This window comes from Lipophrys pholis (assembly GCF_963383615.2).
Source record: "Lipophrys pholis genome assembly, chromosome: 1".
In the NCBI taxonomy this organism is placed as follows: domain Eukaryota; kingdom Metazoa; phylum Chordata; class Actinopteri; order Blenniiformes; family Blenniidae; genus Lipophrys; species Lipophrys pholis.
In genome coordinates, this window is record NC_137635.1 from 14,050,805 (window position 1) to 14,073,739 (window position 22,935).

Sequence of the window (22,935 nt, forward strand, 5' to 3'; positions counted from 1 at the left end):
CTGATTCCTCCCCCCTTCTTCCTCTCTCTGTGTTCCCCCCCTTCCCCCTCCCTCCCCTCCCCTGCCCTCCATTCTCTCTCTCAAACTCCATCTTGACAAATTGCATTCACATTATTACATCTCGGGATAATTGCCAGAAGCCACCATGCAGAGAAACCCACAATACCTACAGCACTGAGATTTAATTCTTCCATCAGCGGTGTGACAGACCACATAAACAGGAAAAATGGCGACACAAAACCGAGCCAAAAAGACATGAGCGCCTCCACAGATCCTCCTGAAGACGCCCTGATCTCAGTAATCTGAGCACGGAGCCCGCAGAGAGTTTTTAACGTGGCTTTCTAAGAGCCGCGAGGAGGAGCGGCACCTGTGAAGTGCGACGGCAGGAAGCGGTGAGCTTGTATTTATGATGCCGCCTGACAAACACAAAGTTTTCACGGCGTCTCTCCGGGGACGGGAGCTATTTCAGGATCAGAACAACAAGCTGCTGACGGGGCAGATTACTGCACGAGGCGGCTTCACAGCCGACGCTCCGCGGGAGCCTCTGCAGAGGAACTCCCTGGGCCGTCATGGCTCCCTGTGAACCGCCTGCGAGGCTTTGTGAAGGTGAATGACCTCGGTGATCGTTACACAGTCGAGTCCGTCAGTCTCCGCTCCCCGGAGTCATCCCATAGTGAAGGATTTTACTTATAGAGCTCATTTCACTGCTTCAGTGGGCTTCATGTCAGCCACGTATAGTTTCACACGGACATAAGCTCGAGGTGAGACGAGGAACCAGACAACCAACCTCTGGATTGAAAGACGATCCACTACAGCAGCTGTGCAAGATGCCACAAGGTGCAGATATAATCTGCCGGACCAGCAGGGTTAATAATCTACTTTATTTGCCTTTTAAATACCAGACTGTTTGTATTATTGGGTTTGGTCGTTTTTTCTCACTGCAAATTGGTTTATCGCCACCGGGGACTGGGGGGGTCGCCAACACGCTGCCCGCAGCTTCTTGTTAGCCTGCAGGGCATGCAGGGAGTTACTGACTTCCAAAAAATATCATGCAAATGACCTTTTGTGCAAATCTGGAACTCAAATGTGCTTGTTCACCCAAAACTATTCACAAAAACAACAACAAAAAAAAAGATATCTACAGATGAATCGGACAAGTTTTAACTGGTTTTTAAATGCTGGAAGAAAATGAGATGAACAGAAATCTATAACGTGCTATGTTTTGCAACGGTTATCGTTATAGTACTCGGTACCTTTGACTGAAATATTTTCAACTCGTATTGCCACAAATTTACTTTAACATTTACTTTCTCAAATGCAAAAAGGAAGAAAATGTACATCGTACAAAAATCACACCCATACTGTTCATTAGGTGGCAGTAGTGAGTCACTGCAGTTTGTATTCAGCTCTTGTAGTTTTGAGAGGCAGTATTAACATGGACTGCCGCCTCTCTTGTGCTTACTGCTCAAAGACAGGCCAGAAGCTGCATTTACAAACTGGGAAGAATGCAGGAAGCAAGTTAGCATACTATCTCTGTCACTCAAAAGACAACAAGACACAATGCTGCCCCCTTCAGGACCACAGCGGCATTTTCTAACTTGGGAAACTTTTTATGAGAAAGTGAATGTCAAGACTGACGTGGAAGTGCACCATGTGGTTTTGGGTTGAGGAGGCGGCTGACGGATGACGCTGTGCAGAGAAAGTGCTCGTGTTGTTATCTGTTGTTAGCATCCTCGTTAGCTGACCTCTGGGTGACGTGCGCTGTGGCGCCACAGAAGTCAGACACCTAATGGGCGGCATTATCTCGGTGGTTTCCATTCGGACGGCTGGAAGCAGCGAGGTCAGAAAGTCACAATCAGGCCGATTCCACTGATCCCTTCAACTCTGAGAGTCTGTGAGACCGACGGCCCATTAAATGCACAATATGTCACATTTTTACAAACTAATCTAATCAAACTTTTCGGGGGGAGCTGATGGGGGTCAAGGGTCCTGTTCAGGGACCCACAGTGGTGACCTGCCAGCTGAGGGATTCAAACATGCAGACTATCAATCCCCAGTCGGCGTCTCTGACCTCGAGGCCACCAGCTTTTAATGTCAAAACAATTACTTGGAAATAATCAACAGAATGTGAGGAAACAACAATCAAGATATCTGGTCAATGACTTCTACTACTACGCATTTATCTTCCAACATGAGCCAGTATCCTGGTGTGCAGTGTCACTTTGTACCACAGGAGGGTACAAAGTTGTATTTCCCAGAATGCATTTGGAAATAATTGTGATTTCTTTGTAAATTAGCATATCATACATTCAGCTATATTTACAATAACTGTTACTTAGTGTTCTGTACAGGCTGACCTCGATCCATATCAGTCTGTCCAGAGAAAGTCGATTGTATAGTTGATTTTATAGTGCGAAATTGTCATCCCTGGCCCATTTCCCACAATTCTCTGGGGTCTGCTACGCAGGTGCATGTTTACAGTTCAGCTGCCCCTGCGTTCCCTGGCTGATATCGGATAAGCACTGTCAGCCCCGATGCTTCAGCCGTACTGTCCATCAGCCTAACAAATGACAGCAGCAACCAGACCCCCCCCCCCCCACACACACACACACACACACACACACACCCCACTCCCCACCACCAGTCCTCTCCCTCTGCTGTGACAAATGACACGTCAGCCCGTTTCTGATCCATCATCTCATTTATCGCACACCGCTGCTGGCCCAGAGGTTGTCACACCGGCGCCTTTACAATGGATCTGAACTGCGAACTAAAACATTTAATCGTGAGACCATAACCAGTCCTAAACTAGACAATAACCAGTTTAACACTAGTCTATAACCAGTAACACGTCTACCACCAGTCCAAAACTAGTCTATAACTAGTCTTAAACTAGCCTATGATGAGTCCAAAACTAACTTATAACCAATCTATAACTAACGTATCCATCCATCCATCCATCCATCCATCCATCCATCCATCCATCCATCCATCCATCCATCCATCCATCCATCCATCCATCCACCACCATTGCCACAAGTGTCCACGTTCACAGCAGAGTCCTGCACTGGGTCGGGGACTCAAAAGCACGTCCACCAATGGAGGGGCGGGGGGCGCTCGGTGGAAGATACTGAACGTGCAGCCAGCATTGTGGCTGTTGAGGCCAGTTTATGGAGCAGCAGGTCCATATCAGTGCACAGTTTTAGGCAGCAAACGATCCAGCCATCATTTGGACAATTTTGGAAAAAGACAGCTGAAAAAATTGTGACCATGACGGTTTGCTCGAAGCCGTCTATAATATGTGTACAGTAGAACCTCAGATGAGCGGAGCCAAAAAGAGCATGCTCACAGGGGAGGCCCCCGGGTGTGTGTGTGTGTGTGTGTGGGGGGGGGGGGGGGGGGGGGGGGGGGGGGGGGGGGGGCAACACTGAAACTAGTATGCAATCACAACCAAAGGTAGACGAAACCATTTCAACACCAATCTATAATCAGTTACAAACTAGACAAAACCAGTCTGAAACTAACCCGTCACCGGAGCGTCGTGTATCACCTGGTTAAAAACAAATCGTCCTCTCTCTGTTTCCCCTCATGAAAGAATGAAAGGAGAGATTACAGGGCGAGGTCACCTTGCGGCTCCATATAATGGCAAGAGTGTGAGAAGGCGTTGACCCGACCGAAGTGCTGATCTCCAATCAGTGCTAATGCTCGTCAAGTATTCTCCACCTCCACCTCCTTCCAGGCAATTAGACTCACACTAAGTGCTCCAATTAGAGCGGCGCTGAGGGGGGAGATCGATCCTGATCCCGCTGTTTTCACGAACCCACTTTATAAAAAAGCAAAAAAAAAAAAAAAAAAAAAAACACAAGCAGGAAAATAATAACCTACTTTGTGTCCAACTCCAACGTGGCTCTTAATGTTTCATCCAAAGATGAAGAGTCCCGCTGAGCTGAGAGAATCACCATTAGCTCCACTATTTCAGTGCCGTTTCACACATTGAGGAGTGACTGTTGAATTCTCACCTCACACACTGTATTTTACTCCGTTCAGTGCAGAATTCCCTGTGCGTGCACAGATTAACGGTTTTAAAGATTACGTTTGAGGTATTTTTCTCAGTGAAGTCAAGATATGAACCTTCCTAAGACTTTTTCAGGAGTTTTAGGCCCAAAAAAAACGGACATTACCAAAAGTGTTCTCTTGACTTCAGAAGACAATGATTACCGACTGTCTTCAACAACTGTCACAACCAGTCTGAGAGGAAGACTTTGGAAACCAATGTAATGCCTTGAACATGCTCAAAAGCACTTCAAACCTAGTCTGAACCATTCTTAATCAATGTTCAAAAAAGACTACAAAACTGTTCTAAAACTAGAACCTAGACATCCAGAACCAGTCCAACAGTACTGTTCAAACCAGTCTGTAATCACTTTCAAAAGGTTTCGAGTCCAAATCAGTCTAAAAGTGGTCCAAACTCTTGGAATGTCAGTCCTAATCCGGTCTCAAACAAGTAAAATATCTCTTCATAACCCTAAGACCCAAACCAGCTTAAAAGTACTGTCAAACCTGTCCAAAACTACTTCAAACCAATCTGAAACTGGTCCTGGAAAAGACTGAAACAAGGCTGGAAATGCTCTGAAATCACAACATATCCTCCAAAAGAATTCCACAGCCAGTCACAAAGTGCCTCAAACCTGCAAGAACAAATTACCCAAAGAATTACAACTACAGTCCAACAAGGGTTCTAAACCGGTTGTCCAGAAGTGACGAGAAAGCAACGCCGAATCAGTCTATAATACCTGAGAAACATTCTAAAAGTGTAGAACTATTCCAAGACAAATCGGTTTAAATCAGATGAGTGTGAAGATTTTTGGGTATGATGAGATCACGCCTTCAACATCCAGGCTCCGATCCCAGCCGTGTGGAGGCAGGTAACACCTGGACAGGTAACATGCAAACTCACTCAGGAATAAAAAGCCTCCAACAAGTAATTAAACCTGGGACCTTCTCTGTGAGGCGAGGTTACTAACCAGCCTTGGTCTAATACAGACTGAAAGTATTTAATGATGAGTCTGAATAAATAGATGAATAAACAGAATTCAGCTCCTGAAGGACAAACATTGGGGATGTATCGACAGCTGCAGATGAGCAGCACCTCAGTGAAACATATTTTTGTTTCAGAAAGGAAGTTTTTGTGCCATTTAGAGGCTAAGAAACATTCACTTTTCACGTTTTTGACATTTCACTAATGCTTTGAGCTGCAGTTGTTGACGTGCAGTTTTCATACTGTGGTGCGACCTGGATGCACGGCTGCATGTTTGAAGTGTGCCAGACGTCTCTCCATCTTCCTCTGCCCAGGCGGCGGATCAGAGGACTCCGTCATTAGACCCATCTTTATGTCTCCGTCTCTATTCCTGTTGTGATCTGGAGGGTCTCCCCTGTTCACCTCCCCCCTCCCATCAGTCCTCCTCTGGCTCCATTATGGATGCCGTCCTTCTGCAAGGACTAATGTTGACGGGAGACAAATCTGCGGTGATTAACAATGATTAAGAAACATGTCGGCAGGAGTGCAATGGAGCCACACGGGAACGAAAACCTCGACTTTTAACGGCTCGCTAATCCTGGAATTTAAAGGCCCGACAGATGGGGGGGGGTCATTTACATCCGAGTCATGTCGGGGACAGATTTATCGGCTTGGTCTTTTTCTCCGGGAACGCAGCGAAGTGCTGGAGATTTTCTCTGCATTTCCTAAAGGTCAACGCGATGCTCCGAGAGCCCCCGAGAGGCAGGAGAGGTACCTCTGAGTTCAGCTTTAGTTTTTAGGGAAAGTCAGGTAACAGCTCCAGGCTGTTCAGGGAGGGAAGAGGGAAGAAAAGGAGGGTAAACAAATGGAATCAGAGCAACAACAGGTGAGAAAAGTTTGGATTGAGACAAGAAACGTCTTCAGTCTGCAGCCAGATCTTCTCAGCGTGGTATGGAATTACAAAACCAGTCTAACACCCGTTCATATATAAACAAAACATCTAAAAAGATGTATACATTTGATGCAAAGTGAGTTTGTCTGAGATTTACACAAATTTTGGACGTAAAAATAACCTGAAACCTCGGTTAAATATAGTTAAAGTTTATTTTAAAAGTAGGGTAGCATTTAAAACTTGTTCAAAATTCAATTCAAATCAATTCAACTTGTTTATATAGCACTAAATACAACATAGTCATTTCTAGGTGCTTTTTCCAAAGAGAAAACCAACAGTCAAACCAGTCAAAACAGGATCTGATGGTAAAACAAACCGAAAGTGAGACAAAGGTTATCTGATTCTAATCAAAAATGGTGAGTTAAAACATCCTTAAAATAAGGTCAAAACAATGATTAGCTTAAGCTATAACATTGATGAAAGTCGAGCAAAACTGGTTAAATTCTGATCCATGCAGACACAGACAGGCTGTTTGAATGTAGTTCAAAACAAACATTAAAAAAAAAAAAAAAACATCACATGAAACTCAAAATATATATTTAAATGAGTCTGGAACCAGCTCAGAACCCGGGTCTGGAACCAGTCTGAAGACAAAGTTGAGCTCTGAGTGAAAAGACAAATTAAATAATCGTTTGAAAGCAGTTTTTATAAAAGATGTTCGAATCAGTCCGGAACCAGTTTAAGAACGAATGAAAACCATGAAAAACCCGAGACTTTAAGAAAGAAATCAAAAGAGGGTGAACGTATGTGTGTGTGTGTGTGTGTGTGTGTGTGTGTGTGTGTGTGTGTGTGTGTGTGTGTGTGTGTGTGTGTGTGTGTGTGTGTGTGTGTGTGTGTGTGTGTGTGTGTGTGTGTGTGTGTGTGTGTGTGTGTGTGTGTGTGTTTATATTTCAGTGAGATGGAGTAAAAAGGTGTTTGTGTTTATTGAGGTCATTTTCAATTTTCTGTCAGAGGCGGTTCCCCCCCAAGGGCATGTAAACCCCACACGCACGCACGCACACACACACACACACACACACACAGGTGATAGGATCCTGTCAATCAAGATGTTTCTCTGAGGAACCAATGGCATCGACCCGCCTCCCAATCTAATGCTCACTCCTCTGTGATTCACACTCTCAGTCAGAGAGGAAGAGGAGGAGAAGAGGGGAGAAAGAGGAGAGGGAGAGGAAGAAGACAAGAAGAGAAGAGGAGAGAGAGGGAGGAATGAGTGGAAGAGGGGGTAGAAGAGAAAAGAGAGAGGAAGAGGAAGAGGAAGAGGAAGGGAAAAGAGGAAGAACAGAGAGGAAGAGGAAAATTAAGAGGAAGATGAAGAGGAGGAAGACAAAAATGAGAGAAAGGAGCGGTAGAAGAGGGGAGGAAGAGGAGAAAACAAAGAGGGGAGTAAGAGGAAGTGAGCCGGAGTAGAAAGAGAAGAGCAGAAAAGAGGAAGAAGAGAAGGAAGAGAGGAAGACTACAAGAAAGTGAGAAAGAGGAGAAAAGGAGGTGGGAGGAAGTCGAGAAGAAAAAGAATAGTTAAATGGGGGTGAAGAGGAAGAGAAGAGGGAGGATGACAGAGAAGGAGATAAGAGGAAGAGGAAAGGAGAGGAAGAGAAGATTAGAAGGGAGGAAGTGGAGGAAAAATGACAACAATTGAAAAGAGGAAGAAGGTGGTACATACAGTGATATGATGGAGTGATGAATGAAGGAGTGGAACAGGAGAAAGGAGCATCTGATAGACACATAAGTGTAGAATTCATTCACAGATTTATCAGCTGATGAAATACAATGTTTCAGTTTGATGAACTTAGAGGTTTTAAAGGCCGATTCATACTCCGTAAGAACAAGAAGACGGTATGTCGGTGCCGCACTGCCGAATCTTCTGCAGTGCCCTGTGCTGCGCAAGAGTGTTCCAGCTCGCTAATGACTATCAGTCATATTTTAATCAGATTTAGCTTGTAAGCTCACTACTGTGTGAGCCCCGCAGCTTGTTCACATGTCGGAGGGCGGACGTATGTGATGCGCCTGAACGCATCACTCAAAGCTGTCAGCTCCTGCAGTTAAAACCGGACCAACATGGCGGCTCGGACAAAAACGTTCTCTTATTTGACTGTAACAGCTCAGAGAAAAGTATTTCTAAAAACGTTGGACGTGAGAAATAAGCTGTGCCGTTGAAAAGTTAAAACGCCGCTTTATAGGCGTGTGGCTGCTGTGAGGGGGCGTGGCCTGTGAGTTTGACAGCTTTTTCTTGGAGTATGAACAGTCCTGCCGATAAAACTTTATTTTTCTCAGCAGCTGGCTGACGTCACTGCCAAACTTTCCTTGTTCCTCTGGGTTCTTATGGGAGGATGCAGGGGCCTTTAGTCTGCGTCTGCCTGCCCAAATAACAACAAACTCCAGGATGAGTTCAAATCATCCGTTTCAAAACAAGAGTGAATGTAAGTCATTGTAGTGTCCTTAGATGGCACATAACTCCGTGTGTGTGTGTGTGTGTGTGTGTGTGTGTGTGTGTGTGTGTGTGTAGACGGGGTTGAGTAAACCCTGCTAAGCTTTTCACAGGTTTTCATGACATTGTTTAAGTTTGCAACTTCCATTAAGCTCAGTCACACACCGCCCACACCGTCATGTCCTGGTGCTAATGAATGTCTCTCTCTCTCTCTCTCTCTCTCTCACGCACGCACGCACGCACGCACACACCACTAACACTTCCTGAAGACAAACTCTAAACATTAACAACTATTTGTCTGGCTTCACCTAAAATAACAATGATTTTACTCATTGGGACCTCCATTTGTGTTTCCATGGTGACAAGAGTCCCCGAGAAAGACAAGAACACACACACCGACATACACACGCTCAGGTGAAGGTTTCCTTTCATCATCGAGGTAAAACGGGGTGATAAAATTGACTCTGGCGTGTTCAAAGATAATAAAAATACCCAGCTTATGAATCATCTAATCGGTGTCGGTTGCGTTTATCTATCGCAGAATGTTTACCACGTCTCCATCGGAACAGTGGAATTCATCACCGGGAGTTAAAAAGAGCACGATGCAGTCTTCACATTCATTCCCCAATTTGTAGAAGGACTTTGTTTCAAACTCCAAATTCTCCTCCAAAGTCTTTCCCTGTTTCTGTCGACACTGTGTCAACATGCATGTTAACATGAAGGTAAACATTTGTGTGTGTGTGTGTGTGTGTGTGTGTGTGTGTGTGCGTACCTGTCACAGTGAGCAGGAAATGTGTAAACACGTTTGGAAAAGAAAACATAATAACTCAGAGCTGCTGCCAAACAACACACACACACACACACACACACACACACACACACACACACACACACACACACACACACACACACACACACACACACACACACACACACACACACACACACACACACACACAGACAGACGGACAGACAGACAGACAGACAGACAGACAGACACACACACACACACGAGGTCAGGCTGAGGTCGTGTTCATGTTTGGGTTGGAGCTGCCGTCATTCTTTGTGCGTCCCTGAAGCGTCCACAGAAATCCACAGAAATACATCCAGTTTTTATCATCTAAGTCTCCCTTTTGTTGCACGGCGGAGTGGCCGTCAAAGCTCCTCTCCCTCTGTAAGCCAGAGGTGACAAATATCTGAAGATAACGTGCAGTGTTCACATGAAGAGGTTGGATATGTGTTCAAAACTTTTTGTATTTCTTTGTAAAGCTTTAATGTGTTTATTCTATTTCTTTGTAAAACACACTGAATTTCCTTATGTCTGGCTGAAGCTCTAAAAATAATTTTGCCTTGCCTTGCCTATGATTACACTTGAGGGATAATATATTTTAATGACCTCAGAATGACGGCCACTGCTCCTGCAGCCCAAAATATAGAAGCTCAACTTTTTCCACAAGAGTCTGTTTGTTTTCAGTGAACACTGTAGGCTCCCATGGCACCTCCTTGAAAGATGCTCGCTGCGTGCGTGCGTGCGTGTGTGTGTGTGTGTATGTGTTCGTGCCTCCATCTGTTTGTCCAGGTGGCCGCTCACACCTGTGCACGGTTACAGATGCTGACACGTTGATTTGGAGGCGGGCGCTTCTCTTCACGTCCACTCGCCTCTTTCATCCTCTCGCTCTGTGTTCATCCACTATTTTTCCATCACACTCTTTTTCTTTTTGCTCTTCATGAACCGACTCACGTGTTCCTCAAACACACTCTTTCTTCACACGCACAAGAGGCAGTTCAGGACTAAAAGTGAACGACCGGTTTTGCTAATAAATAACAAACATCGAATGTGAGCAAAATGATGAGCAGCTAATCCAGCTGCAGCAGTGAGTGTTCAGAGTGGCGCTCAAGGACAGTCTGGACTCTAGAGAATCAGTTGTTTGACTTTCAGCAGGCATTTGAAAACCTTTCAGAGTCTCATTCACATGATTGTGGCCATTTGGAGAGACGTTTAAGAACAATTCAGACTGTGGATTGTCTGAACTTTTTCAATTGTGGAGAGACGTTCGGCGTCTGGTCTGACCACAAGTCATTAGCATTTCAGAAGACATTAGCAGCGAGTTGAGCGGCAGCTGACGGCAGCGACAGAGAGATGTTCATGGACAGTGGAGGGTGTAGGTCATCGTAGAATGTTTTGGGAGGTGTTAAAGGGCCAGGTCATAGTGTTGCTTTGTGTTGTAGTACTCCAGATGGGTTTCAAGACCACATTTTCAAGGACTTTAAGGCCTCTGTCCCTTTAAGTCTTGGTTGTGACATTGGTCTTGGTCTTGATTCGGGCTCTCGGGTAAGGTGGTCCACACTAAAGATTGCTGATTTCGGCAAGTATTTAAAGATGTTTCTCAGTCTCCATCATCTAATATCAGCAATGTTGATGAGGCGTTGACGGACCATTGGGGGTACCGGTTGTTGGATCTTTTGAAAAGTTTGAAGAGGAATTAATTGACACTTCTGTGTGTATTTGAATTTGATTATTAAGAGAGATGTTCAAGGACACATCAGTAAGTCAGTCGTCGACAGCTCGCGGCATAAATGATGGAATGATCTTGGCAAGCAGGCTTTCGACAGTCCAACCATAAACAACACGTTTACATGTTTTTCCGAAAATGTATACAAACCCCGACTGTGCAGGCAAATCTTCAAGATAATATGAATAACTTTCTCTCCTCTCTCCGCCTCCCTCGTTTGTCTGGTGCTCAGAAAGAAACCCTCGATGCCCCGTTATCTAAGGAAGAGGTGCGCAAAGCTATTAAAGGGCCACAGTCCGGCAAAGCGCCAGGCGCGGACGGGCTCAGTATTGAGTTCCACAAAGAATCCAGTGACATACTGATCGATCCTCTTCTGGACACGCTCAACGCTCAGCGCACTCTACCACAATCTCTGCTGGAGGCCAATATCTCTTTGCCTCTCAAAAAAAGTAAAGATCCTGAAGACTGTGCATCTCACAGGCCAATTTCATTATGAAACATAGACCTTAAAATTCTCTCTAAAATACGAGCAACACAGTCGGAAGGGCTTCTTCCCTCTATTGATAAAGAAGGTTAATCTGTCTACGTTACTTGATGGCTCCATCCTCAAGTCCTTTGCTCAGCTGCAGGACAGATCCAACATAAAACATCAAGAGTGTTTCTGTTATTTGCGGTTGAGGGACTACATCCGGAGAGGCACCGCAATACTCAAGTGTCAAAATACTACAAATTGTGAGAGGCAGCTCTTCTTAAAAAATACCAACTCTGTTATCTCCTTTTACAACACGCTTAAAGAGGCCGACACGACAAGTACATCACGTTTGAAAGGCACGAGGGAGAGAGAGCGCTGGTATTGCAGATGATGACTGGGATGACGCTTGGAAGAAGTGTTTGTAATAAAGCCAGTTCAGTTAATGTTACTGCACAGGCAGTATCTCTCCCTCCCTCCGCCATAAATTTAAGGCCAATTTATCCCCACAAAGCTCAAAGAGTAAGACAGAAATCGGTACGCTCACTCACTGCTTTTGGTCTCGTAGGAAAATCCAGCAGTTTTGGCACATCATAGAGCAAGAAACCTAACAAAATCCTCCATATTATTACAAATGGTGGGCCATTGTCCTTACTTCTTGGTACAGCTAATACTTTTATCACTGACAGATATAAGAGGGAACTCTTTTTGTGCCAGGAAGTGTATTCTTTTAAACTGGATCACAGACAAGCCCCCTTCCAAGGTACAATGGCAGAGAGTCAGAATTGATTATATTCCTTGACACCTGTTTGACGTTGACTGTTTGTCATAATGTATATATGCGCCAAGTGTGTGTGTGTGTGTGTGTGTGTGTGTGTGTTTCGTATGAAGCACTATCTCGCATGTTTTCACTGGTTATCGAAGCAGAATCACCGACTCGCCTCACACAGTGTGTGTTTCTTTCAAACATACACTCTTGAAAGTGTCTCACACACTCAGCTGTTCATTAAGAAACATTCTTAATGAACAATGAGCATGCTCATGTTTAATGAGCATGTACAGAATTCTTCTGCACATGCACATTAGACGGATAATGAGTGTCATGACTCCCGGTCCAGATTCTCCTGGGACTAGTTGGCAGTCACCGTAGTTACAATCCAACTCTGTCCATGCGAATGTCGTGGACTCACCACTGTCAATGTTCAAAGAGTGTCGTTCTTGCCGCGCATGTGTGTGATTTCATTACAAAAAAAAAAAACAACTCATGACCTGGCTTGTTAACTACAATGTTTGTAATGTTCCTGCCATTTCAGAGTAAGAATTGACGTCATGTTGAAACGATGGTTAAATGTCCAACTTTTCCGAGAGAAAAACGTGAAAATGATGCATTTTCACTCGATTCACTGTCGCCTTCTTTTAATGGTGCAACAGCCCCGTGACACCTCCTAAAGTGAAATAATTGTTGCATAGCCTGCTGTGCTGAAGTGCTTTCTAAGCATACATTACACGAGAAGAAACGGCGAGTTACTCACCAGGAAATTCACATTCACTCTCACACATCCAGGCATGATTTAAACATGCACACATGTTGGCAGCTGTGGAGGCTGAGGCGTTTGTCCTCCATCCACACGTGTGCAAACATGTAATCTGTCACTCATCTCCTCCCAGCAGGAAAAAAAAAACAACAAACAAAAAACAAGTGGCAAAGATGAGGAAGTGAGCGTGTCTGACCTGCTGGATGAAGGTGTGGGCTCCATGTGGGCTGAGCAGCAGGATGGCTCGTCGTAGCGTGTCCCTGTACCGGTTCAGCTCCTCCGTCCTCATGGTGGTGAACAGGTTGGTGAACACCTTGCTGATGTTCCTGTCGACCCTCTGCAGGGCCACGTCCACGCCCTGACGGGACGTCTGGTCCAGGAAACCCTGCAGCCCGCGGATATCTGCAGGAGCACGGAGAACCAGAATCATCAATACAATCAAACCTGCATTAGCAGTCTGCTAATCCAGATTAGCTGGATAATGGAAATCGTGGTTTGTTGGGAATCAATATTACATGTTCAACAACAGTGTTGTTCCTTTGAAACGTTTAATTGGACGAAAATAAGATTGCGCGCGTGACAAAACGTTGTTCCTTATAGATGTATAGTGTATGTTAATGTCAGGATTCTCCAAACACTGGGCTGATCAAAGATGACACGATGGCTCCAGGTCAGCCAGATTCATAGAGTAAACCCTGGGTTGTTTGGTCAGCTTCACCGTGCAGACGCCTCCTCCCTCGGGGCAACGTGTCCATCGTTCCTACCCTTCAACAGAGGATCTACTCACAATCTGCCTTGAGAATAACCGCGGTGACGCCGGGCTGTGGCGTCGAGCCGCCATCTTCGCTTTGACCGTCACCTCTATGGGAGACGACGGTTCAGATCTGTGGCAGCGTCTCTTCCAAACTGCCTGACATCCCGGTTCTGCTCTGTTATGGTTGGTGACAGCTTGTTTGGCCCGAACATCTCCTCCTCCTCCTCCTCCTCCTCCTCTGTCTATTAGCACTGACAGTCGGCTTGTACTGAGACCTGAATGCCTCCGACTGCCACTCTCCACTCCTACACTCCTCTTTTTTCCCTCTTTATTCCAGCTGTTCTTTCTCATCTTCTACAGTTTTGCACCTCTCCTGCTCTCCAAGCTCACCAGTGTTTCTCTTTTCTCGGTTACATTTCCTGCCTCTGCACTCATGTGTCAGTCACTCAGTCCTGGAACAACCGCGGTAACTACATCATGAAAATTCAGAGCTCGGCAGCTCACTTCCCAGCTTGTTACCAAGCACCAGTCCTCATTTATCCTCGCACGCTTTCCTATGTGCATATATCACCAAACCCAACAAGTGTCTGCAAATCACACGGCGAACATCAATCTTCATCCCTCAGAGTAAATCTGAGGGGGAAAAAGCAAAGGAAGGAGCAACGGAATCACCACAGTGAGCAGTTTGATGTTGAAACACCCTTATTTAAACATCTGGTTCACTGCTTGTTCAGCCTTGATGTATTGTTTCACCTGTTTCCATGTACATATATATATCACACTCTGGCATGAGCACCAACTATACGTCCAACTTGAATTCTCAGTTGGCTCAGTAGGTCACCGGTCGACACGACAACAATGGCATGCTAAAGTTTCTGAGCAGTTGAGTAAATTGATTATTAAATTAATATTAAATTCCTACAACCCAAATCAAAGTCAAACATATCGCAATAAAAAAATAAAATGCTTGAATTCAGTTCGATGAGTCGTTCTGAACACTCAGACCTGAACAGGATTCAACTCATTAAATGCAGCATTTATTTATTTTCTTTTAAAACAACAACATATAGAGGTCTAATACTTGGCATGTATTATTAAATGTTAGGATGAGGCTTCCAGGGGACTGTGAGCTTTTTAATAGCAGAACATTTTGAATCACAGTGACAGACGGCAACAAATTAGCTGCAGGCATTTTAACCCCAAATGAGGCGGCAGCTTTAATTATTTACTTTGGATCGGATGTTGAATCTCTGGAGCTGAACTCACCGAGGATGATTAACATCTCTGCGGCTTCTCGCCGCTTCTGACTCTATCACACAGAAAACATCAGAATCAGCTGCTGGGACCTTTAAACAGAAGGAAAACCAGCAAAGAGCTGATATTTCTGACATGTTCCAGAGGCTGAACATTTAGCTTATCGCAGCTTTAAATGAAAGTGACATCCGATCTGAATTATGTGATCGTAGCCTTTGTATTGTCCAGGAGGCACTTTGATTGTCTCTGCTCATATTGCGGCTCCACAGAGTCTGACTACACACACTGAGGTCAGTGTAGTGGAAACGGCCGAAGGCAATAAATTACTCCGCCTGTTCGTATGAATACCTTCAGCAGAGAGGAGAGGGTGAGCTGGTCTGTATGCGGAGGTCACGACAACCACTGAGCATCTACACTCCTATTGATCTGGAGTATATTCATCATTAACCACGCCTACACAGCAGCCTGTGTGGAGGACACGCACTCTCTGACAGGTGAATAGTCCATTATGATTAATGATGAGGACATTTGTACAATCTGAAAATTCAAAAATGATAGTATCTACCTTCATAAGTTCTGTGCCAGCTGTTCTCTCTGCTTTCCCCACCTTAAAAAAAAGGTTGTGTCCCAATTAAAAAAAAAAAAGAAAAGTCCTTTTGGACCTCCTCAATAACATTTCAAGCACACGGTTGTGTCTTTATACAATACAATACAGTTTGTCATCCTAAAACTGTTCCTAACGTCTGTATAAAATAATGTAAGATTTATAAATGTTTGTGAAATCTTCCTGAATTCTGTTGATCTCAACAACATTTAAAGTGTCCGACGGTGATATTGTCCCTCCGGTCCACCAGCAAACACTCAGATTTCTACCCAGCTTGAAGACGTCCATGTCGTCTGAACAATGTTTGACGTTTTGACCTCTTAAGAGTCCTAAAGACTTTGATGACATCATATGCAATATTTTTAACATCAAAACGATATTCCTGCCCCAGAAAAGCTTTCACCCTCTCAGGCATCCTGATCTTCACAAGACTCAATGGCTTTGGTGTCTAAACGCAGAACGAGTGTCTCACTCGAAGCATTGCCATTCTTCAATTCAATAAAGTTTGTACTGTTTGACTTGTCCTTTGCGCTTTCCTTCCCAAAATGAAATTTCACTCTTTAAAATGTATCTGCTCAGTGATTTTCTCAGCTCCCAATACATTTGTTATAATATCCACATAATGATGTTGTTTTAGAAGGCCAATGAGTGTAATAATCTTATTACACTTCTTTAGAGAACAATAAATATGGATATTCATGATCCATGGAATTAATAGACCAGGAAGAGTAAAAGTTATTTGAAAACTCTTCTTCTTAACATGTTTCAGTTTATTATTAACATTAATATGATTATTATTGGGTATATGTTGCGTTTATCTTGAAATATGTCGTGGCTTTACTCCCTCGGGGCATCATTACACTGAACATGTTGTCATTTTATCATCATTTGCATAATACAAAGTACGATTTGTATATATTACGATCATCACCTGGATTAATATCCAAGAAAAAAACCCACAGTGTTCAGTCTCCATCTGTCCACCCTCTCTGGTTCTCCACTACATTTCCACCCCTCCCTCTTCCTCATCCTCATCCTCTTCTGTCTGTCTTCTCTATTTTCCTGAAATCAGCAGCAGCGAAAAAAAAAAAAAAAAGCTCAGCTTTCTGGAGTTCAAGCACTGGAACGACACGAGCAGACGGACCTGAAAGCAATTTATGGAGCTCCTCGTCAGCCAACAGTTCAATTTCTGCTTGGCCACTTTGAGCAAGGCACTGCAGAAGACACTGTAGGAGGCACCGACTGTGCCCCCCCCCCCCTTCCTCCCCCGTGCAGCGAGCGAGCTGGGGATGGCAGGTTGACCACCGGCCACAGATTTAATTAAGATTCAGCTGATTTGAGAATAAATCTGTCTGCGTTGGTGTGTGTGTGTGTTCGTGTGTGTGTGTGTGTGAGAGGCAGAGCAAATATTGAAAGGGCAGTCCGACTGCGACTTCCCAACATTTACACTGCGCGATGCTTCGTCTCGTCTGGTTTCCGCTCACATTACAACGTGTCCATCTGTGTGTAATTAACTGCAAACATTTTAGGAATCGTCGTCAGATTTCCGCTCCTGACCAGACAAGATTTGGATTTTGCTCGTGTTTCAGGCACGTTTATAACAAAATGCCTCAACATTGAATATTCCCTAATGATTTGTTTAATTTACCTCAAAAAGTGATATGTTGTTTCTTAAAAATCCAGTTCTGCAGGAGAGGTGCTTCAGTCAGGAGTGCTAAACCTTCTTTCAACTGTTTTAAATCCTCTGTGGTTTGTACTGATAGGCCAGTGAGAATCTGGAGGTGGAGTCAAGACTATAGGAAGGAACAGAAAGGCCGTTTTCCAATACCCATACTTGTCCATACTTGTGTTCTCGTGTCCCCTATGAAACGTCGTCAGTGGGAGACCAAGTACTGACTCAATTCTTACGCCGTTTCTCACCGAGTACGCATGGAATACCCAGATATATCCTCGCTCTGCCCACTTTAACGAGGATGCATTGACACCGGACCTGTGTGGGCTTGGAAAGACAAATGATCCATAATGCATTTGGCAAGAGATAGCGGAGGAGATCCGCGCTTCTGAGGACGCCCTGCAAGTAGTTCCTCGTGACGTATGCGAGTACGCACTGGCGTTCTAAGAATTGGAAAACAACCAAAGTGACGTTGGGGGGGAGCAAATGGCCGCCAGTGAAGGCCACAAGGCTGAGCACAGCTCACAAGGACAGAGAACAAAGTTGTTGGTGTGATTCTCCCTTCATGTATCTTTAACTCTGTGGGTTTTGGATGAAAAACTTTGAATGAAAGTGGATTTTAACCCTGCAGCTCTATTTTGCCACTGTATCTTTTTCCTTCTGAATCCTTTGCAGTGTTGTTTCACCCTAAACCTCACAACACTAATTTAAATATAAGAATAAGAAAAACCTGTCATGCATGGAAAAGTAGCATGATCACAGCGTTACTGTATCTGGTTAAATGTGACACTGTTGTGTGACCGGACGGCAAAAAGCAACGAAAGAAAACATTGTCCCTAAGGGCACCGTAGCATAAACCTTTTAAAACCAACAATGGTAACACTGACTCAGACAGAGAAAGTATTCGGATGGATGTCGCAGTTTTAAATCAGACTAAAAGACACTTTAGCAATTTAAAAATAAAACAGTTTGGTGAGCGAGCTGCTAGTAATAACAAGTTGAAAGGGTGAAAAAAAAAAGAGTCAATATTGAAATTCCACTATTAGACGTTGCTGCCATGCAGTGATTGGTTGAAATAGAAACGGGGCGGGGCCTGAGCCATTGAAGCTAGCATCGGAAAAGGTCTCGAGCTGTTTGAGGGTTAAAGAAATAAAACATTGTCACCTGGCAGACTTGGCTCCAGTGACAATATATATTTTATACGTGTTTATCATTCAGAAACTGTACTTTTACTCTGCTTATTAATTCAGCTGTATCTTCTCTTTTTTTTGGGCCGGCTGCCGCATTAAACGTCTCCCGGTACAGGGTGAAATTTAACGTGCGGACACGAGCAAATTACCTGACGTAGCTAATCCATCACAGCTAATTTCATGCCCGCTTTTTTTCCCTCCCATTGTTGTCACAGTTACATTATTATTTTTGAGCCACAGCTACACGGTGATGATTTGAACAGCGTGCACCCTGTTACCGTATTAATGGCTAGAATAAAAAAAAAAAAAAAACAGCTGGAATTATTGTTCATTGTGATGGATTATCTATCCGCTGCACTTTCTCTGTCAAATGATTTCCACAGAAACTCATTTCTGGCCGGCTGGACGGCAGAAAAGCAGAAGTAAAAGAAGAGGATTTCAATTCAGAGAGTAAAAAAAGGGCATTGTGACCTGATGTGAAATAATTCGCCTTCTATAAGGATCACACTCGCATGTTTTACAGTTAATATTATTAAAAAAAAAGTTCTCAATCATGCATGCTACTTCCTAAAGATAAATGAGTCTCACAAGACCAGGCCTTTTGAATGTAATGGGTTTGAATCAGGGTTTGATAATCACCGATATGGAGGGAGGAGAAAACCCATTAAACGATCTCTGATTGGCTGAAACATCACAGTGAGGACAAACACTGATGACACACCTGGGACTAACAACATGTACAATGAGGAGCCTTAAATGAGAAAGCCCTGGGGGGGGTTTGTCATGTTTGCTTGAGATTGTTGAACGCGTCTTTTTAGGCCAATTTACACAACAATGTTTCAGGTTTTTTGCGTTTTGCATGCGGAGATGAATAAAACAATGGTGAGTACACCACACAGACATTCGTATGGACAGATGACTGTAAGTTGGATTGTTATTACAGTGACTGTCAATTAGAAAACTACCAAGTCTCAGGAGAATATGGACTGGGAGTTATGACACTCTGGAGACCTCCATGTTTGTGATTGTCCATCTCCTTGTCCATTCATCACATGAAGAACGAGTTACTACGGCCGTGGTGCAAATGCGCAGTAGCAGCGTTTTCACAACCTTTCAGTGGCTCCGTGCACCGCTGTCGTGTATATAGACGTTCAACACGCAATGAAAGTTTTCCATTTTTACTTGAAAATGGGGCCTTGTTCCGTCTTTCTCTGACACACGTGGCTCTTATTTTAAAATCTATAAAGCTGCTCAGTGATCTCTAGCACCCGCTCAAGGGAGCCCCAGGATGAGATCCACAGACGTAGAAAAACCAAAACGTTGAAGAAAAATATGTCATCGGCGTATAATTGTTTCTTTGTATGTCTGTTTGCAAGAGTATCTCAAAACTACTGCTTGGATTTTGTCGAAATTTTCTCCACAGATAGATATTAGGCCATGGGAGATTCCATTCAATTCTGGAGGTGATTCGGAAAACGTAGTTTTTTTTTTTTGTAATTCTTACTCGAGGTCAACCTTTGGCGGACGACAGAAATCTCTGATTGCTCTTGTTGTGGTTGTGAACATTTCAGCAATGCTCGCTCCAAAATGGCCCTCAAACAGTTTACAGTGTGTGTGTGTGTGTGTGTGTGTGTGTGTGTGTGTGTGTGTGTGTGTGTGTCTATTCTAATGCCTCGGTATGATAAATAGTCTGAACATCATGGAAGGCACTCCTGTTTCAGACCAGTCCTCGGCAGCGTCGGACTCGCGCGGCTCGCGGGAAGCGTCGTTTCTCTTCTGCAGCTCTCAGCGTGAGTGAAGCCATGCTAACCGTTTCGCCGTTCACCCCGCGGCGTTCTCACCACACCTGACAGAAACTCTGCAGGAGAGCCTGGAAAACCTCCAACGTGCCTTCGTCACGACAGCCGAATGGGAGGAACAAGCCAACAATTCAGAGCATCCGGCCGGCGTGTTTTCTTCTCAAAAGTCCCAATTCAGACCTTTCGGCAGACCGCGAGAAATTGCAGCTTCCTTTGAGATGGAAATTGAAGGCCACTTGACGATTTTCAGCAGAAAGAAAGGCGAGCGAGCAAAAAGACACTTTTTTTTTTTTTACTTGCTTTGCGCTGAAATGTTCAAAGAGCCACTGTGATGTTAACTGTGGGCAGAGGCGAGGAAACTCATCTTTTTAAAAAGACACTGCTTCTTCAGCAAATAAGAAAAAAGATATGTAAATTATTAAAAGAATTCGAAGCACAAAATGAGCTCAAATAGATGTAAAATGTGAAAAAAAAAAAAAAAATATATATTGATACGTATAACACACATCCCAAACAGAAAGTCGCAAAAGTCTAAACCCACAATCCAAGTGAAAGCGTTCTACAGCAGTCCAGGAAACAGTGAGAAACCTGATAAATCAAGACAAAAAAAAAAAAAGGGCTCGGACTAAAAGCAAGTCCACCAAAACCTGTCTATAAAACTGGAAAAGAAAAATCAATGAAAGGACAAGAAAAGTCTCTGGGTTGTGGATGAAGTGCCAGAAAGAAAACCAACTAAATGAGTCAGAAACTAGAGGAAAAACAGTCAAATCAATCAGAGAGGGAAAGAAAAGCCAGTTCAATGAACTTCGCTTTGACAGGTTAAACGCCAATTGGAAATGATCTTCAAATGATTTTTTTAGTAAGAAAAAAAAAAAAAAAGAGCAACAATGAGAAGAACAGGAACAAAAGCTGCTCTGAAAAAGTTAAAAAATAAATCAAAAACCAACCAAAAGGATCTGGAACCAAGTAGTAAAGAGATATAAATCAATGCAAACTGCTAATTCAGGTTTTTTTTTTTTTTTTTAAAGTTTAAATTCTTAAGAATAAAGCCAGCACAAGTCTAATGTCTATAAATGAGTTAGAAATGAGATCACAACCGTCTGAAACCAATTAAAGCTCAGACTCAGACTGCATAATGTAAGAGTTATTATTACAAATATATATATCAAAACATACAATATTTTATTTATTATTTGAGCTGATATCCAATCCATGTTCGCTCCACATCAGGAGATACAGATTCTATCGGGGGTGATTCCTTGGGCAAGACGGGGAAAAGCTCCAATGACTCCGCCCACGCCGCGGTGGTACTGTTGTAATGGAAACGAGCGAAACGAGTGGTGTAGAGGCGAGGCGAGGCGAGGCGAGGCGAGCCGAGTTGGGTTGAGTAGCTACTCGTGGAAAAGTGCCAGAAGACTCAAAAACCAGTCCAACAGCTTAAACTCAACAGGTTCTGTTGAAAACAACAAAAGCGTCGGTGACCAATCGGAAACTGAAAACCAAACGAATCAAAGCACAGAAATGCTCAAACTAATCAAATCCTAGACACACACTTGTCCGAAAAAGTGAGTGAAACAGCCAAACAACAACGTCCTGCGAGGAGCCTCGGAGTAAATCTCTAAACGTCGCTGTGTGATCAGAGCTGAGGTAGCAGGTAGCTCCTCGCCTCCGGCTGCTGTTTCCTTTCCTGACCTCAAACACCTCCCCACTCCGCAGGAGTCCAAACTCACGAAGAGTGGAAGAGCTTAAACAGCTCTCACCATTCAAAGTATCGCTCTCCGCATCTCGGCACACTCATACATTATTTCTGAGCCGCCAGCAGGGGACACAAAATTGCAGCCGCTTGAGAAAAAAAAAAAAAAAAGGAAATTGAAGGCCACTCTGCGGTTTAGAGGAGGGAGGAAAGATGTGTGAGAAACTTTTGGGGCTATTTGACTTTTGATTGTTGCTCCAGAAGACGGAATCAGAGGCGCTTTGACTTATTGCCGGCTCCGAGCTCTCTTTCTATTCTCTCTCTCCCACAAGTCACAGATAGTCACTTTTTTTATTTGATTTATATTTTGGTTCATGATTCCTCAGAGCGAAGCTACTGTCCCCCTGCAGAGCCCCTCCATGTGACTCTGCCTGTAAATATTGATTAGTGACCCCCCTCCCCCTCCCCCTCCCCACAGCGAGCGGCTTCCTCTTCCACCGCTTCAGATTAATTACAGGAGGAAGGCTACAGGCTGCTAATATTCATCAACTCTCAGGACAAAAGCTCTAATTAAAAACCAGACATGATAAAAAGGCCTCACTTTCAGAGCCTCACGGGGAGTTCACCGCGAGTTACCATTACTAGTTACTTCCTCTGAAAGTTACTTACGAGTTGATAGGACGAAAAAGACTTTGGAAAGTAAGAAATTTCGGCTTGAATAATCTAAATATGTGCAAAGGACAATGATCCTTATCATGTGGAAGAACATGGAATTAAATGACATGAATTCAGTTAGTTGGGGGAAGAAAGTCTACGAGCTGGATGTTAGCGCATCTTGAAAACAGATTTAGGAACTAATGACCACAAAACATGTGAGATAAACAACGAACACGTTGACAACTGTGAGGGAGACAAGCTCAGCGCTAAGCGGGCTAATGCTAATCACGGCTACCGTTGACGCAGGCTAATGTTTATGTTGTTAATGTTAATTACGATGTGACATCTTTTATGCTGCTGTCAGCAGAAAAGAGTTAGTTCAGAATTGAGGATTTACTAAA

At 43.9% G+C, this 22,935-nt stretch overlaps 1 protein-coding gene across 1 annotated transcript in view; it reads right to left on the reverse strand.

The window, feature by feature from the left end:
- Window positions 1-22,935, reverse strand: part of grid1b (glutamate receptor, ionotropic, delta 1b) — a gene marked incomplete at its 3' end in the record, with an annotated part of 396,484 nt that overhangs the window by 94,095 nt on the left and 279,454 nt on the right. The window contains exon 4 of the mRNA XM_080480861.1: window positions 13,108-13,313. Coding sequence (XP_080336987.1) covers window positions 13,108-13,313 — 206 coding nt within the window. The remainder of the gene's footprint in view (window positions 1-13,107; window positions 13,314-22,935) is intronic.